An 18,166-nucleotide genomic window follows, 5' to 3' on the forward strand; every position below is an offset into this window, starting at 1 on the left:
TGGCAGGTACAGTTCTTATCGTTCACATGACCATTACCAAAGGCAGAGAGTTCTGCAGAAGGAGCGTGCAATAGTGAGTAGAGGAACAGGTTCTAGGAGGAGAGGGCTTGTCCCTGAGCCATGACGTGAGCTCACAGAGCCATTTGCAGCTATGGCTTTGGCTCATGGTGTGTTAATTTTCCTTGACCCAACATAGGAAGAAAGAAGAGTGGTCTTCATTGGGAAGATACCTGGCCGCATGACTCGGTCAGAGCTGAAACAGAGGTTCTCTGTTTTTGGGGAGATTGAGGAATGCACCATCCACTTCCGTGTCCAAGGGTGAGGTTGGGCCCTAAGGTCAGGATGTCCTTCCTGTCCCATTATCTGTCTCAGTGCTTTGTCTTTCCTGATTGCTCTGGTGTGCTGGGCAGTGTAGGATACCTTCATCTCTACAGTCAGAGGGTTGGCCATTTGGGGAATGAGAAGGACCTCTCCAGTCCCTGTACCCTGGGGAGCTGTCTCTTCTCCATGGCATGTGCCCAGATAGCCATCTCAGCCTCTGTCTCACCCTGCCTTCTAGTGACAACTATGGCTTCGTCACTTACCGCTATGCCGAGGAGGCATTTGCAGCCATCGAGAGTGGCCACAAGCTGAGGCAGGCGGATGAACAGCCCTTTGATCTCTGCTTTGGGGGCCGCAGGCAGTTCTGCAAGAGAAGCTATTCTGATCTTGGTGAGTGGAGGGAGGCCCTGAGCCTTTGGTATACTCCATCTCCTCCCTGGAAGAGTCCCCAGCCTTTTGAGAAGGGGGGTTAGTAAGGCAGACTTGTCTTCCTGTAACACATGAAGGGCTTAAAGGGTAGGATGAGAGGAGAAATGGGGGCTTTCCTGTCTTTTGACTTAAAATTCAGGAGATTTTAGCTCCATCCATTAAGAGAAGAGAGGTAGCTGGCCATTTGAGGACCCTGTGGCTGGGAGGTGTACTCAAAGAGACCTTGATGTTTGTCTCTCTCTACCTTTGTAGACTCCAACCGGGAAGACTTTGACCCTGCTCCTGTAAAGAGCAAATTTGATTCTCTTGACTTTGACACATTGTTGAAACAGGCCCAGAAGAACCTCAGGAGGTAACCCTGGGCCCTTCTCCCCCATCCCCTTTTCTTTGGAGGTGCCCAACCTCCTCCATTCCCCTCCCCCAGTTTAGGGGAGAGAGCTGCTAGCGAGGAGATGACTGTTTTCTAAAGAAATGGAAAAAAGTGAAATAAAAATGTAATACATCAGATTTTAAGTGGTATTTGTTTTTTATAATAGGCTTTGAAACACATTAACTTGCATTCCTGTGTAAGATGGATGGGTTGAGGGGTTCCCCCAGTGCAGACTAATAAACATGAACTAGAGAGAACTGCCAAGTGCTGTTGTGCTTTTTTCTATGGTGCTGGTGCCAGAGAAATCACTTTTCCTCTCTGAACCCAACAGGGACATTCCTACTTCCATTTGATTCCTAGGACCCCTCTTCGGTTAGGTGCTGAATCCTACTGGACTTGAAACTGCTCTTCAAGAGTCTAGTAGGTGAAATCAGTCATCTAGGGCAGTGCTTCTCAGACTTTGAAAGGGTAGCTAAATCTGTAGATCTTTTAAAAATGCAGATTCTGAGTTATGGGGTGGGCCTTGAGAGTCTGCATTTCCAACAAGCGTGGTGCCATTGGTCCGGGAAAGAATTTGAGTATCAGGGACCCAGAGGAAGTTCACACCTGTTGTAAATACAGGTTTTTGAAACTGAGGCTTGTGTGTACCATAGCTTGAGCACAATGCTTGGCATTCAGCAGGTCCTCAGATATTTAAAGAATGCATGCAGGTGAATAGACCTTTGGGAAAGAGGGACATGGAGGAATTATACCAAGGACAGGGGAATGCCTATTTTGAGAAAGGCAAATAAGTGTGTCCTTTGAGAAAGTGAACCCTTACCTCCCGGAGGGGCATGAAAGAGAAATAGTCTAGGGGTAGTAGACAGGGTGCTATCTGCTAATGTGAACTGAAATATGGAGAACTTGAAATTAACTTGATTGGCCTGGGCATTGATTGATAAATTTGAGTACTCATGACAAAGAGAGAGGCAGTTGAGGGGTTTTCTAGTTCTTCCACAGGGAGGATTCATAGTGTGGACTGTGACCCAGGAGGTAGAAGGGTTATTTTCAGGATTATCCGCTTGAAGAGATTGCTGCTGTTGCTTGGGTTTATTGCACATCCCCTTTTTCCCTTCATGAAGCTGACCTGAAACTGTGTAAATAAGGGAGGGTAGACTTGTCTCATGGGCAAGTCAAGATTGAGGTGGACAGTTTTGAAGATCAACACCTCACCACTACCACAGATAATCTGAAGGGCCCTCGGTAATGGAGTTGGGAGTGCAGAGATTGGGGTGGTATTTTGAGAAAGGGCCTTCCAGGGTGTTTAAGTGAAGATGGAGAAGAGTGGGAATCCACTGGCAATGTGAATAGGAGACGGTGGGATATGTGATCAAGTTTAGAAAATTCAAGGTCAGCTCAGGCCCGCCGACCCACGCCTTACTCTGATATCTGAATGCTAGCGGCGCGGGTAACTGCTGCACTGAGAAAGGTGGCTCCAGAAGGCAGGCAAGGCGCGGGAAGTCTGAAGCTTTCCCGCCGCCACCAAGGGCGTGGCCTCTGACGTCAGGGCTCCGCCTTCACAAAGCGGAACGGCGGGCTCCGCCCTTCCAAGATGGCAACACTCGTGGGACCGGAAAGCGTTCATGGATTTCGCCTTTACCCTGTCTCCGAGAGTGCGCCCGCCCCTTCCGGCGTGCCCCGCGCGGCGCGAGGACGTTGCCCGGGCCCGCCTCTTCCGGTTTCTTGAGTCGTGTGCGTCCGCGACGGTAGTGACGCGTATTACCCGGAGGATGGCGGACGCCGGCTTACGCCGCGTGGTTCCCAGCGACCTGTATCCCCTCGTGCTCGGCTTTCTGCGAGATAACCAGCTCTCGAGCGTGGCCAATAAATTCGTCAAGGCAACAGGCGCTGTGAGTGCGGAGCTTGGATCATGGGCTGGGGGAGGGGGGGGATCACCACAGGGCTGCGGGCCCTGACATGCTTAGGTCTGCAGGTAGGGAGGTCTGCGGGGTCCGCCAGACTAATGACTGCCAGGTCTTTGTGTCGAGCTCTCGGCTGTTGGCGGAAAAGCCTGGAGTCTTGGCATCACTTCCACGAGGTCTGACTACTTAGCGCTGAGTCTTGCGTTTTATGGTGAGAGGTGAGGCGGTGGCAGCGTGGGACCCTCGTGGCCTAGGTCACGTAGCTAACAGAATCCGACCGGGCGGGAGCGCCTTGTCCCACCGGAGGCATTAGAGGCTCCTGGTACCTTAATTGGGTTTTTACATTGGGAGTGCCAAGCGTGACTTGAGTTTAACTCTCAAACGAATTTACCCAGGACTCAAATAGAATTGCTTTAGAAATAATGAAAGCTGAAAAATAGTGAAAGTGTTAGTCGCTGAGTCGTGTCCGACTCTGCAGTCCCATGGAGAAGCCCGCCAGGGTCCTCTGTCCATGGAATTCTCCAGGAAAGAATACTGGAGTGGGTAGCCTTTCCTTACCCCGGAGGATCTTCCAGACCCAGACCTCTAATCGGGTCTCCCGCATGCGGGCAGATTCTTTACCGTCTGAGCCACGGGGAAGCTGTTAATGAAAGCTGGGATTTTTGTTACTAAAGAAAAAAATGAACAGGAGTAGAAGCAGTGTTGAGCATCATAATTACCAAGCAGTTTGGAATCTTTGACTTCCAGCATCAGACAAGTCTAGGTTTGGGAACAGTGTCTGCCACTTTCAAGTGTATGATCCTGGCAGCTTGCTTAATCTCTTTGAATCTGTTTCTACTTCTATGAGCATGTCATCATTCACTTTATAGGATTTTTGTGAGTTTTAATAACATGATATATGCAAAGTGGCAGTATCAGTGCCTGGTGCTCAGAAAGCATCAATGAGTGGAAATTGTTATCTTGGTTATGGTATCTTAGGATGTTCTAAAAACAAGTAAAAGGAAGATGACCAGGAATGTGAAAGGTTTGGAATCTCCATCTCAAGGAGAGCAGACAAGACTGCACAAGAAAACACCTTGAAGATAGAGTGGAGTGATGTGGTAGTCCTTAAAAGTGAAAGTGTTAGTGGTGTATGACTCTTTGTTAGTCCATGGACTCTAGGCTGCCAGGCTCCTCTGTCCATGGGATTCTCCAGGCAAGAATACTGGAGTGGGTTGCCATTCCCTTCTCCAGAGGATCTTTCCGACCCAGGGATCAAACCTGAGTCTCCTGCATTGCAGGCATATTCTTCACCATCTGAGCCACCAGGGAAGCTCATATGGTAGTCCTTAGTGGTCTTAGTCTTTGACTTAGAGGATAGGCTTGTTCTTTGTGGTAGAATCAGGTTACACAAGTTATAAGTCAAATCAGCCTCAAAGGGCTTCCTTAAGCTGAGACAGCCTGCCACATGTGATCTGATAGAGCTGCTTTCATATTGGAACTGTTTTGAATTGACTGTTAGAGGCTGCAGAGAGTGTTTCCACATCCTGCTGGATGGAATTGGGCCTTTCAGAATCAGAAATCTTTTTTATGTGACAAAAGCTAATCTTTGTGGAGGGCATACTAAGGGCCTTATATGCATCATCTCATTCTCTCAACAACTAAGTGCTAAGCCCCTTATATGCATTATCTCATTCTCTCAACAACTTAGTGCTGTATAGTATTCTCTCAACAACTAAGGCTAAGCCCCTTATATGCATTATCTCATTCTCTCAACAACTTAGTGCTGTATAGTATTATCTATCTTACAGGGAAGAAAAACAGTATTAGAAAGATCAAGTGATTTACTCAGGGTCACGCATTACTAACGGGCAGAAGTAAGTTTCACACCTCATCTAACTTTGAGCCTGTACTCTAGTATATACTGTAACGCCTTGCCTTTTTTTTTGGACACCAACTCATAATTCATAAGCAGTGTAATTAACAGCTGAATGTTCTGCACTGAATAATTAGCATGTTGCTGCTGCTAAGTCGCTTCAGTCGTGTCCGACTCTGCGCGACCCCATAGACGTCAGCCCACCAGGCTCCCTCGTCCCTGGGATTCTCCAGGCAAGAACACTGGAGTGGGTTGCCATTTCCTTCTCCAGTGCATGAAAGTGAAAAGTGAAAGTGAAGTCGCTCAGTCGTGTCCTCCTCTTCGTGACCCCATGGACTTACAGCCCACCAGGCTCCTCCGTCCATGGGACTTTCCAGGCAAGAGTACTGGAGTGGGGTGCCATTGCCTTCTCCAGAATAATTAGCATAGATTTTTACTAATCTTCTCTTGATGGTTGATTTCCAGTGGTTTGGAATTATAAACCAGGTTGCAGCAAACATTTTCCTGTGTAGGTGTTTGTTTCATGGGTAAGGATAAATTCCTGGATAGTACACTGCTAGAATAAAGCAGTGTTTTTAGTGGACTGCACGATTTTAAAGGCTTTGATAAATAGGATTGACAGGCAGGGGAATAGATGATGCCAGAAACTACAGGAATAACCCGTTTTTGCTATCAAAAATTTGGAAATACATAAATAGATTTTTCTCCTAATTTATGCAAGTAGGAGAAACCTTCAGAGGTGTAAATATCAGATAGAGCAGACAAAATAAGTGACTTTTAATGAGAGAGTAACACAAAATTTGAACTCCCACAGAATAACCAGGATAAAACTTTCTTACCCTGCTTTCTCTCTCTTTTCTCTTATAGACCCAGCAGGATGCCAACGCCACTTCCCTCTTGGATATCTATAGTTTCTGGCTCAAGTAAGTCTTCTCTTTGCCAGTGTGGCTGTTTTCTTCTTGTGAGTAGGCTGGGTTGTATTCTTTGGTTTGAGAAGGTCCTGTTCCCCAGAAGTTAGCCTAATCTGCCTCAGCAGGTCCACCAAGGCTCCAAAGCGGAAGTTACAGGCAAATGGACCAGTGGCTAAGAAGACTTCATCCAGTGACAGCAGTGACGACAGCAGTGAGGAGGAAAACCAGGGGCCTCCAGCTAAGAAAGCTGGTAAGGCCAGCAGGGAGTTGTGGTTCCAGGAAGAGGATTTGTAGTCTCCCAGTACTAAACGGCTGATTCTTACTGGGACCCGTATTTTTGTTCAGCTGTACCTGCCAAGCAGGCCAGTCTGCTTCAGCATCCTGGAAAGGCTGCAGTCAAAGCATCCGAGAGCAGCAGCAGCAGCAGCAGTGAAGAATCCAGTGATGAGGAGGAGGAAAAAGACAAAAAGAAAAAGCCTGTTGAGGTTTGCAGCTTTGGGGAGGAAAGGAATTGCTTAAGGGATTGGAAAGAAGAAACCTAAAATCTTGGCTTTTAGCGTGGTGGTGCTGGTTATACAGCAGCAGATTATTACAAGGTCTTTCAGAGAGGTTGTAGAAATACGAGGTTTGGAAAGGATTTTGTAAGGTAAAAGTTGAACCCTGAATCTAGAGGAAATTCAGTCCATTCTGCATCCCTGACAGTATTGGGTTTCTCTGGGACACTGTGAAGGACTCCAAGAGCAAAAGATGTTTTGTGGACAGGTGCAGGGAGCTCTAAACAGGGAATGTCAGGAACAATGCTTAAAAAAGGAGCACCTAGGAAACTTGCTTTTGTATCTTAAGATGTCCTTGGGGTGCCCTAAAACTCTTGCTGATTCTCCTGGCTTTTCTTACAGAAGGGAGTTAAGCCACAGGCCAAGACAGTCAAAGCTCCTCCTAAGAAGGCCAAGAGCTCTGATTCCGATTCTGACTCAAGCTCAGAGGACGAGCCACCAAAGAATCAGAAGCCAAAGACAACACCTGTGGCAGTGAAAACACAGGCTAAAGCCCCAGCCAAACCAGGTATTGTTTTTGTTCCCAAGAGGCTGGGCTGGGGACCAGGTTGCTCTGGGGACTGGTGTGAAAATTCCTCATTCACCACAGGGATGAAATGGCACTGGTTGTTGAACTAGAGGTATGGACTGGTGTCATTTTTTTAAATTAGGGACTAGTAACTACAGAAATGACTTCCCTGGTGGCTCGGACAGTAAAGAATCTGCCTGCAATGCAGGAGACCCAGGTTTGATACCTGGGTCATGAAGATCCACTGGAGAAGGGAATAGTTACCCACTCCAGTGGGCTTGCCTGAAGAATCCCCATAGATAGAGGAGCCTGGCGGGCTACAGTCCATGGGGTTGCAAAGAGTCAGACATGTCTGAGTAGCAACTAACACTTTCATTTTTTTCAACTATAGAAATAGTGGGCAATGAGGGCAAACATGTTTAAAAGACTTCAGAGGGCATATTCAAATGATTTGCATCATAAAATTTTTTGGAAGACAGGTTTATTTCTGAACTTGGGCAGGAAATTTATCCTTTGGTAATACGGTAAACCACAGCCTTCTCCTTTATGCTTGCTCCAAAGGCAAGAGAATTGACAGACTCCTAAGTTCCAAGCTAATAGGAGGAGACTTTTATAGCCCTTTAATATCTTGATACTCCTTTCTTTTGATGTTCATTAATTCATGTCTTTTTTTTTTTTTTTTTAATATTTATTTTATTTATTTGGCTGCACCAGATCTTAGTTGGCGCATGTGGGATCTAGTTCCCTGACCAGGGATCGAACCCCCAGCTCCCTACATTAGGAGCATGGAATTTTAGCCACTGGACCACCAGGGAAGTCCCAGTTCATGTCTGTTTAAAAAATATTTTTCTTTATTTATTTTTGGGTGTACTAGATCTTTGCTGTGTGCATGGGCTTTCTGTAGTTGAGGTGAATGGAGGCTGCTCCCTTGTTGTGATGTACAGGCTTCTTACTGTGGTGCTTCTCTTATTGCAGCGCATAGGCTGTAGTGTGTTGGGGCTGCAGTTGTGTGGGCTCAGTAGTTGTGGCACCCAGAATTAGTTGTCCCAGGGGATATGGGATCTTCCCAGACCAGGGATTGAACCTGTGTCTCCTGCATTGGTAGGTGGGTTTTTTTTGTTGTGGTTTTTTTTTTTTACCCCAGAGCCATGAAGGAAGGCTGGCAGGTGTATTCTTAACCACTGGACCACCAGGGAAGTCCAGCTCATGTCTGTTTTTAATGAGTATACAATTACCTGTCTTACAGTTTGTTGAAACAATAGATCAGACAACATTTGCCACAATAATGTATGTCAGAGTGATTGGCTGTAAAAACTCGAGCCCAGCTATCTATCTGAAGGGTATTCGCATCCACGTTATGGTATTTCAGACAGCCACCTAGCTTAGTCTTCGTTCTCTTACGCTTGTTCTTGGGACTTATGTAAGAATTCTTCCTTTCTTAGCACCATCATGAAGTCCCAACAGTAAGGTGAAATGTAGACTCCTTTTGAATTTTATAGTCAAAAGTACATCCATGTTCTAGTTGCTTGCCAGCAGAGATCAATCTTTACTAGTCAGGAAGAATTCTTTTTTATCCTGGATTTTGGCCCTTCATTTTCTGTAGTAGCTGAGGGTTTGACCTCAAGAGTGATGGTCATTCTCCTCAGGATCTTCATGAAAATCTGCATCTTGGTAGCAGTGCCACTGAAGGTGGCGGGTCCAAAAACCGTCTTTACACTCACGTTATTTCTGTTTTCTTAGGTACATCAGCTCGGCCAGCGCCTAAAGTCGCCAATGGCAAAGCAGCTAGCAGCAGCAGCAGCAGCAGCAGTGATGATGACTCAGAGGAGGAAAAGGCAGTAGCCATCTCTAAGAAGGTATAGGCCTTAATTGCTACCAGGGAAGAGGGGACAGGGGTGTGGAAGTCCTCCATTTCCTGACAGAATTGGTTGGGTCAGCATTTTCCCGTGGTAATTGATTTTCTCTGTGTGATGCAGACCATACCTAAAAAGCAAGTTGTGGCTAAGGCTCCAGTGAAAATGGCTGCCACACCTGCCCAAAAGAGTTCCAGCAGTGAGGACTCCTCCAGTGAGGAAGAGGAAGAGGAGCAGAAGAAAAAGCCCATGAAGAAAAAACCAGGTGACTGGACACAGGGAGTCAAGCTACCACTGATGAGGGCCCAAAGGCAGGAGGCCCTCTGCAGTCACCATGTGGACCTTGGCGTGACAGCCGGCCTGTCCCAGAGAAAGCAGAAAGCCAAAAGCTGCCTTTTGTAACTCAGAAATGGCATGCCATCGTCCCTGCCCTAGTCTGTTAGGAAAGAGTCACTAATCCTAGCCCACCCTCAAGGGAAAGGGAATTAAGCTCCATTTCTAGAAGGAAGCGGTATCAAAAGATTTGTGTACGTATTTTATCACACTGTCCCTTTTAAACAGGTCCCTATAGCTCAGTCCCCCCGCCTTCTGTTCCCCCACCCAAGAAGTCCGTGGGAACTCAGTCCCCCAAGAAAGCCGCAGAGAAGCAGCAGACTGTGGAGAGCAGCGAGGAGAGCAGCGATGAGTCTGGTGAGTCATCTCCCGTGGTGGGTCTGGAAGTGTGTGAGGAGTAGGGAAGGGAATGTGTCTGTTCCCTTCTGCTTTGCTCTGAAGCACCACAGGGCTAGTGCTCCGTGCGGGTCTTTGCACCCTTGTTGTTTTTGGCTGTGTCACATGTCTTGCGGAGGTCTCAGTTCCCTGACCAAAGATTGAACCCGGGCCATGGAAGTGAAAGCCCAGAGTCCTAACCACTAGGCAACCAGGGAACTCCCTACACTTCTTTTTCTTGCCTCTGGTGGGACTCTGGACCCAGCCTAATGCCATTGCTTCTCTCAAGATTCAAGTTCTGAGGAAGAAAAGAAACCTCCAGCTAAGGCAGTCATTGCCAAGGCAGCTACTAAAGCAGCTCCAGCAAAGAAGGCAGCAGAGAGCTCTTCAGACAGCTCAGGTAAGGACGGTGTAGCGTAAGAGGCCCTCAGGGCGATGGTAGCTCCAAGGGCCCCCTTTAGCCTGATTCGGGGACCCATTCACTCTAACCTCCCTGTCTAGACTCTGACAGTTCTGAGGATGAAGCTCCTGCCAAGCCAGCCAGTACCACCAAGAATCCCTCAAGTAAACCAGCCGCCACTCCCAAGCAGCCTGCAGCTAAGTTAGCCGCCACTCCCAAGCAGGCTGCGGGCAGTGGCCAGAAGCCTCTAACCAGAAAGGCTGACAGCAGCTCCAGTGAGGAGGAGAGCAGTTCTAGTGACGAGGAGGAGACGAAGAAGACTGTAGCCACCCCTAAGTCCAAGGCGACAGTCAAAGCAGCCCTGTCTTTGCCTGCCAAGCAGGCCTCTCAGGGTGCTGGGGGCAGCAGCTCAGATTCAGACAGCTCTAGCAGCGAGGAAGAGGAAGAAGAGAAGACGCCTAAACCCCCAGCTAAAAAGCCACGGAAGGAGGTAGGAGCCATAGCCCCTTCCAAACTAGCCTCCGGGAAGAAAGCAAAGGCCGAGAGCAGCAGCAGTTGTTCCTCTGATGACTCCAGTGAGGAGGAGGAGGAGCCCAAGGGCAAGGGCACTCCAAGACCGCAGGCCACCAAGGCCAATGGCACCTCTGCACTGACTGCCCAGAATGGAAAAGCAGACAGGGGCAGCAATGAGGAGGAGGAGGAGAAGAAGAAGGCAGCAGTGGCGGTTGCTAAGCCAGGTCTGTATCCAAAAAACCTGCCTCCTGGGTTTGTCCCCTAAACCAGAATGGGCTGTACTCTAGAGGAGTGGATTAGGGAGCCAAAGCCCCTGACCAGCTTCCAGTTAGTTGGAGGCCCTCAAGTGTGGGAGCCTGGGAGGAGGGGACAGGAAACTGGTTTCCTGAGTCTGGCTTTCTGTTCTGTAGGTTCAGAAAAGAAGAAGAAGAAGAATGAGGCTGCTAAGGAGGCAGAGACTCCTCCAGCAAAGAAGATAAAGCCTCAGACCCCCAACACATTTCCTAAAAGGAAGAAGGTAGGTTGTCTTGTTTTCCTCTCAGGAGCCAGCTTTTAGAGTAGACAAAAACTGCAGATCATCTGGACAGCTCTTTGCCTGGCCTGGCACACACACTCTAGTGTGTAGCTCAGGAGGCCTTTTTGTTCCATGACTGCTCCATCCTGAATTTCCTACTCCATTCTTCCCCAGGGAGAACGAAGGGCATCCTCCCCATTCCGAAGGATCAGGGAAGAGGAGATCGAGGTGGATGCTCGAGTGGCAGACAATTCCTTTGACGCCAAGGTGAGGAGAATGAGGGGTCTTCACCATCCTTGAGGGGGTGGGGAGGGGTGGGAGAGAGTACAGCGTTTGGTCCTGGTTCATAGGTTCTCTGAGTTTGAGTTGCCTGGAGCAAGAAATGACAGGGCCCTGGGGTTGCCCTTCTGTGCGCTAACCACCTCTTTCTGCTTACCAGCGGGGTGCAGCTGGAGACTGGGGGGAGCGAGCCAATCAGGTTCTGAAGTTCACCAAAGGCAAATCCTTCCGGCACGAGAAAACCAAGAAGAAGCGGGGTAGCTACCGGGGAGGCTCCATCTCTGTCCAAGTCAACTCTGTTAAGTTTGACAGCGAGTGACCATGGGCCACCTATGGCACAGCAAGGGTGTGCCCACTCACCGTCCTCAGTGGACCTGGGAATCCTGGGCTGTATCAGGGGAGGGTCTTGGTAAAGAGAGCAGTTTAGAATAGGTCTGAAGACTCTGCACTGTAACACCCTCTAAGGTCCTTTTTTGTGTTCGTGGTTTTGTACAGATTTGTTTTTTGAGTGTTGGGTAGCAAGGACAAAGAGTGTTCATTTTTAAGAAGAATTTTAGTTGTCATTCCCTCCATGTTCTGTGAAAGTCTTCATACTGAGAAATTTGTATATTTCCTATTAAATAATTTCTTATTGATTTTTGTTGTGGTTTTCAGAGGTGGGTTCCCACAGATTAAAATCTTAGGTATCTCTCAAGACTTGGTAAAGGTCACATGTAAGAATTTTTATAATTGGAGAACTCTGCCTATGTGAGTGCTGGTGTCCACTTTTCATCCTTCCTACCCCTCAGAGCCCTGATGACGGGCAGTTAACATTAACCATTGTTAACGTATATATCTGTTAAGCATGAACTGTGTACCTCATTTATGGGGTCTAGGACTGAAATCTTCAGCCAGCATGGACTTACCTACTTTGGAGGATAAAAGTCATTGTTTTATTTCAGACAAAATTCTAATGTGTGAATGCCCTGGGGTCAGTCTGCATATTTTTTGTATTTTTATTATCACATAATGTTTGCAATATATGTTTATTAATTTAAAAGCATAAACTTTTTTATTGTTCAAAGATAATTTTTGATTGGCTTCTGAGGACTCTATCTTCTCAGTTTTTTTACATTTTAAAGCACAAAATTTAATCTGAAAAGCACATATCACTTGGTATTTCTGTCTTGGTAGTGTGGTGACACAAAATAGTTTGATTAACTTCTTACATGTTTGGGAGTCACTGATCAAGAAAGTGAAGGAAGAAATCTATATGCGATCCAAAAGTCTACAAGTAATAAATGCTGGAGAGGGTGTGGAGAAAAGGGAACCCTCTTACACTGTTGGTGGGAATGCAAACTAGTACAGCCACTATGGAGAACAGTGTGGAGATTCTTTAAAAAACTGGAAATAGACCTGCCTTATGATCCAGCAATCCCACTGCTGGGCATACACACTGAGGAAACCGGAAGGGAAAGAGACACGTGTACCCCAATGTTCATCGCAGCACTGTTTATAATAGCCAGGACATGGAAGCAACCTAGATGTCCATCAGCAGATGAATGGATAAGAAAGCTGTGGTACATATACACAATGGAGTATTATTAAGCCATTAAAAAGAATACATTTGAATCAGTTCTAATGAGGTGGATGAAACTGGAGCCTATTATACAGAGTGAAGTAAGCCAGAAAGAAAAACACCAATACAGTATACTAACGCATATATATGGAATTTAGAAAGATGGTAACAATAACCCTGTGTACGAGACAGCAAAAGAGACACTGATGTATAGAACAGTCTTATGGACTCTGTGGGAGAGGGAGAGGGTGGGAAGATTTGGGAGAATGGCATTGAAACATGTAAAATATCATGTATGAAATGAGTTGCCAGTCCAGGTTCGATGCACGATACTGGATGCTTGGGGCTGGTGCACTGGGACGACCCAGAGGGATGGAATGGGGAGGGAGGAGGGAGGAGGGTTCAGGATGGGAACACATGTATACCTGTGGTGGATTCATTTTGATATTTGGCAAAACTAATACAGTTATGTAAAGTTTAAAAATAAATAAAATTAAAAAAAAAATCTATAATGAAAAACCTCAGTAGGAATTAGGTTACATTAGTCAGGTGAATTTATAGGTAACCTACGTATATGCTAATAGAAGAACCTTTACAAAGCATTTTATCTGGTATTACTTGAGTTAGAGTGGGGTTGGGAGAGCATTCTAACAGGGTTGTTGTGTCTTGTAGTTGGTACATGGGAGCAACTCATATGCTTACTTACTGTCAGTATTAGTGGAGGTAACAATAAAAAAACCTGTGAGCAGAGAGATGGCTGTTGGGGCATGCAGGCTGATTGTAGAACTGTAGGAGATTAACGTTGGCAGTGCTCACAGAGCAAGTGAGGAGGAAAGTTGAGTTCTCCAGTCTCTCCCAAGTTCTCTGGTGCTGGGCTGTCCCTGTGTTGGGAAAGCGTGCCCTAACTTTATAGATGAGGTGTAAATTACCGTCCATGGTATTTTCCAAGCAAGAATACTGGAGTGGGTTGCCATTTCCTTCTCCAGGGGATCTTCCCAACCCAGGGATCGAACCCGGGTCTCCTGCATTTCAGACAAACGCTTTACTGTCTGAGCCACCAGGGAAGCCCTAAGTTAAGGTTAGCCTCTCCTTGTTTGGGTTCCAAGTAACCTGATAACCTGGTTTTCTGTGTAACTGCCGCTAGGAAGAACGTATGCTGACATATGTATAAAGTCTGCATGGTGAAAGTTCTACATCTTAACTACAAAATAATAAACTGATTGGTTTATATGTGTTTTGGGAGTTTTACTAATGTGAATCCAAAGCCCTCCTACCTCCTCCTCCTCAGAACAACTTGGGTGCCAGTTAGAGGGCTAGGGTTCAGACCTGTGGAGGCTCACTGTGGACTATACCTTCCTGACTGTACCTTGTGTCATGGTATCTTGTTCAGGCTATAAGTCCAGCCTTTGGGTGGTCTAAAACTGGTGGTTGGCAAATGGGCCATGGACTGGATCCAGTTGACCAGGAGCTAAGAATGGCTTTTACATTTTTTAAAGGGCTTAAAAAAAAAAAGTGACAGACTATGTGATCACAAAGGATATAATGTTTCCTGTCATGTTTTACAGTTTGCTTAAGCACTGGCTAAATCAGTAATTTCACAACACTGGCTGAAAGTTAGGACTATCTGGGGATCTTTTGAAAACACCGATGCCCTGGGACCCATCTGCTGACCAATTGAGTCAGATCCTAGTGCTCTCTGGTGGATTCTGGGAGTTCGGATTTTTTTTAAGCTCCCAGGCAGGTGATGCTGAAGAGACCTGAAAACCACTGATCTAAAGACTATTTGAAAAGAAATGAGTGGGTAATTTTTCTTCCTTTTATGCTTTCATTTTCAAATGTACTTACTAGATCTAATAGTATAAGGTAAAAATTTTATTTTCCATTTTATCCATGTTTTCTAGGACTTGTTTCTTTTCTCTTTCCAGAATTTCTCTGTGCATATCCTCTCCCGTTTCTCCTCACACATGGAGAAGCTCACTATATGCAGTGTCTCACAACTTTAGAGCTCATTTTTAACGGCTGCATGGTACCCCATTGTGTGGAAATAGCTCAAATTATTTTAGCTAGTATCTTATTGGTAGCTGTTTGGGTTGTTTTTGTATTTTGTTATTCTAAATAGTGCTGCAGTGGATATTTTATACATGAGACAATTGTATGTGAGTATTTGTGTGGGTATTTTTATAGGAAGTATTCCTAAGAGTGTTGGGTCAAAGGCTATGTACTTTTAGTTTATTCATCACTACCCTCCAAAACCACTGTAACAACTTGTAGTTCCAACAACACTTAAAGTACCTTTTAGCTTACCCTCTTGCCAACACTTAACCAAATTGACTTTTGCCACTTGGATAAATGACAGTGCTCAGTTTTTTTAAATTGTGGTAAAAAACATTTAAATTCCATCTTAATCAGTTTTAAGTGTATGGTTCAGTAGTGTTAAGTATATTAACATAGTAGTACAACAGATTGCTATGATTTTGATCAGATAGTTCATATGAGTACAATCAGACTTTATTTGTCCTTTTCCACTTAGCATGATGTCCTCAGGTTTGCTCATGTTGTAGCATGTGGCAGTATATTGACATTGTAGTGCAACAGATGACTGATTTTGACTAGATAGTTCATACGAGTGACATCAGAGTTTATATGTCCTTTTGCACTTAGCATGATGTTATCAGGTTTACTCATGTTGTAGCATGTAGCAGGATCTTTTCCAAGGCTGCACTCCATCGTATGTACCACATATGATATAATTTATCCATTTCATTGTTTAGTTTCAGGGACCTGAATTCCCACCTGTTGCTGATGGGTTCTGGCAGTGTGGCTGAAATCCACATGTTCAGTGAGTCGCACACATGATAGCTCATGCTCCTCTGCAGTGTACTTCACATGGACACAAGGCAGAAGACGTTCCAACATCTTTCTGTGCCTTTATGTTTCACAGGTTATATCCTCACTGTCACTCAACCCTGTTAATGAAAGTCACTCAGTCATTGCCAACTCTTTGTGACCCCATGGACTACATAGTCCATGGAATTCTCCAGGCCAGAATACTGAAATGGGTAGCCTTTCTCTTCTCCAGGGGATCTTCCCAACCCAGGGATCGAACCCAGGTCTTCCACATTGCAGGCAGATTCTTTACCAGCTGAGCCACAAGGGAAGCCCAAGAATACTGGAGTGCCTATCCCTTCTCCAGAGGATCTTACTGACCCGGGAATCAAACTGGGGTCTCCTGCATTGCAGGTGGATTCTTTACCAACTGAGCTATCAAGTAAGCCCCAAACCCTGTTAAGTGAATATTAACTAGATCATGGTGTCTCAACCTTATTATTTGAGGCCAGGTAATTCTTTATGGAGAGCTGTGCTGTGCATTGAAGCATGTGTACCAGCATCCCTGGCCTCTGCCCTCTAGATGCTAGTAGCATCCCTTAGTTTGGACAACCAAAAATGGCTCCAGATATTGCCAGATACCTCTCGAGGCAAAATTTTGAGAACTGCTGGGGTTTATTATTTGCTTAGGGTTGATAAAAACTTGTAGCTTAGTGGCACATGTGAGACAAGAGCTCAGATCTCTGTAAAAGTTTATCTGTATCCAACACTGAGTACCTATTATGAACAGCCATAGAACTCCCTGAGAGCTGTGTCTAATAAGGGAAGCCAGGGATGGGAACAGTTTGGTACACCATGCTGAGTCCTTTCACCAAGGGCCAGCACAGTACCCCCAGGGGGACAAGTAAGAAAAGACTTGACTAGCCTTGGTCCAGAATTCTGAGGAGAGTAGCAGAAGTCAGGTGTGAAGAACACATATGCAAGGAAGAGGAAGTGTTTCCAATGGGAGAAGAGAGCCTTGAAGATGGATCAGTTGGAGGGTGTGTGGTAAGTACGGCAAGATAATCTGACTGAGGATTCAGTAACAATGACATTTTATACCCAAGTCAGGGATTAGTACTTTATTTTGTTCACATGATTTTGTTAGGGGCTTGCCAGTCCAATTCAGTGCACCAGGCACTCACACAGCTGCGTGCTAAGTCACTTCAGTCATTTCCGACTCTGCAACCCCATGGACTGTAGCCTGCCAGGCTCTTCTGTCCGTAGAGTTTTCCAGGCAAGGATACTGGAGTGGGTTGCCATTTCCTACTCTAGGGGATCTGACCAACTCAAGGATTGAGCTTTGTCTCCTACTTGATAGTCAGGTTCTTTACCACTAGCATCACCTGGGAAGCCCAACACAGCTGCAGTGAAAGCAAAATCCCTACCAACAACAGTTCCCACCCCCTGCACCATGCAGCGGAGAAGGAAATGGCACCCCACTCCAGTACTTATGCCTAGAAAATCCCATGGATGGAGGAGCCTGGTAGGCTGCAGTCCATGGGGTCGCTAGAGTTGGACACAACTGAGCGACTTCACTTTGACTTTTCACTTTCATGCATTGGAGGAGAAAATGGCAACCCACTCCAGTGTTCTTGTCTGAAGAATCCCAGGGACAGGGAAGCCTGGTGGGCTGCCATCTATGGGGTCGCACAGAGTCGGACACGACTGAAGCGACTTAGCAGCAGCAGCACCATGCAGAGCTGGCTTACGCTGTCTGCAGTTACTGAAGAGGCCAGTAGGTGGGGTGCTTGCACTCTATAGGAATCTAGCCTCTAGTTGAAGCTTCAGTTCAGTTCAGTTGCTCAGTCGTGTCCAACTCTGACCCCATGGACTGCATGCAGCACGCCAGGCTTCTCTGTCCTTCACCATCTCCCAGAGCTTGTTCAAACTCATGTCCATTGAGTCAGTGATGCCATCCAACCATCTCATTTGTCATCCCCTTCTCCTGCCTTCAGTCTTTCCTAGCATCAGGGTCTTTTCCAGTCAATCAGTTCTTTACATCAGGTGGCCAAAATATTATTGGAGCTTCAGTTTCAGCATCAGTTCCTTCTGATGAGTAGTCAAGACTGATTTCTTTTAGGATTGACTGGTTTGATCTCCTTCTAGTCCAAGGGACTCTCAAGAGTCTTCTCCAGCACCACAATTCTATAGATTACAGCCAATCAACTCATTACTACAGGGCTTTTTAAAGCGTCCTGGGATGTTGGTACTGAAACATGAGATATGCAGAGGCCTAGGAGTCCTGCAGCCATAAAATTAAAGGAGCTATGATCAACCTAGACAGCATATTAGAAAACAGGGACAAAGGTCCATCTAGTCAAAGCTATGGTTTTTCCAATAGTCATGTATGGCTGTGAGAGTTGGACCATAAAGAAGGCTGAGCACTGAAGAATTGATGCTTTTGAACTGTGATGTTGGAGTAGACGCTTGAGAGTCCCCTGGACTTCAAGGAGATCCAGCCAGTCAATCCTAAAGGAAATCAGTCCTGAATATTCATTGGAAGGACTGATGCTGAAACTGAAGCTCCTGTACTTTGGCCACCTGATTTGAAGAACTAACTCATTGGAAAAGCCCCTGATGCTGGGAAAGATTGAAGGCAGGAGAAGGGGACAACAGAGGAAGAG

At 46.2% G+C, this 18,166-nt stretch overlaps 2 protein-coding genes across 10 annotated transcripts in view; both read left to right on the plus strand.

The window, feature by feature from the left end:
* The window catches only part of PPRC1 (PPARG related coactivator 1), a 28,572-nt gene extending 27,315 nt beyond the window's left edge, over positions 1-1,257 (plus strand). For all 8 annotated transcript variants that reach the window (XM_044935216.2, XM_044935217.2, XM_044935220.2 and 5 more), the window contains 4 exons: positions 7-73; positions 197-318; positions 560-711; positions 1,003-1,257. In XM_044935216.2, coding sequence (XP_044791151.2) covers positions 7-73; positions 197-318; positions 560-711; positions 1,003-1,106 — 445 coding nt within the window. In that variant the 3' untranslated portion in view covers positions 1,107-1,257. The remainder of the gene's footprint in view (positions 1-6; positions 74-196; positions 319-559; positions 712-1,002) is intronic.
* Positions 1,258-2,825: 1,568 nt separating this feature from the next.
* NOLC1 (nucleolar and coiled-body phosphoprotein 1) lies at positions 2,826-11,751 on the plus strand. 2 transcript variants are annotated; one of them, XM_006053119.4, is made up of 13 exons: positions 2,826-3,009; positions 5,744-5,799; positions 5,910-6,037; positions 6,133-6,272; positions 6,684-6,849; positions 8,590-8,705; positions 8,826-8,967; positions 9,264-9,392; positions 9,700-9,810; positions 9,912-10,547; positions 10,734-10,840; positions 11,012-11,104; positions 11,277-11,751. In XM_006053119.4, the coding sequence occupies exons 1-13, from the start codon at positions 2,890-2,892 to the stop codon at positions 11,433-11,435; spliced, it is 2,103 nt and encodes a 700-aa protein (XP_006053181.4). In that variant the 5' UTR covers positions 2,826-2,889; the 3' UTR covers positions 11,436-11,751. The 2 variants fall into 2 exon arrangements, with proteins under 2 accessions (XP_006053181.4, XP_006053182.4); XM_006053120.4 differs by having other exon boundaries at positions 2,827-3,009; positions 5,913-6,037.
* The last annotated feature ends 6,415 nt before the right edge of the window (positions 11,752-18,166 follow it).

Source organism: Bubalus bubalis, chromosome 23 (assembly GCF_019923935.1).
Source record: "Bubalus bubalis isolate 160015118507 breed Murrah chromosome 23, NDDB_SH_1, whole genome shotgun sequence".
Lineage (NCBI taxonomy): Eukaryota > Metazoa > Chordata > Mammalia > Artiodactyla > Bovidae > Bubalus > Bubalus bubalis.

What these genes read in the sequence shown, in the direction of transcription:
- NOLC1 (XM_006053119.4), top strand. Translation starts at nt 2,890, where the DNA reads ATGGCGGACGCCGGCTTACGCCGCGTGGTTCCCAGCGACCTGTATCCC. An exon ending in GCCCATGAAGAAAAAACCAG is followed by an intron (nt 8,968 to 9,263) that starts GTGACTGGACAC and finishes CCTTTTAAACAG; the next exon opens with GTCCCTATAGCTCAGTCCCC. An exon ending in GAGCTCTTCAGACAGCTCAG is followed by an intron (nt 9,811 to 9,911) that starts GTAAGGACGGTG and finishes CTCCCTGTCTAG; the next exon opens with ACTCTGACAGTTCTGAGGAT.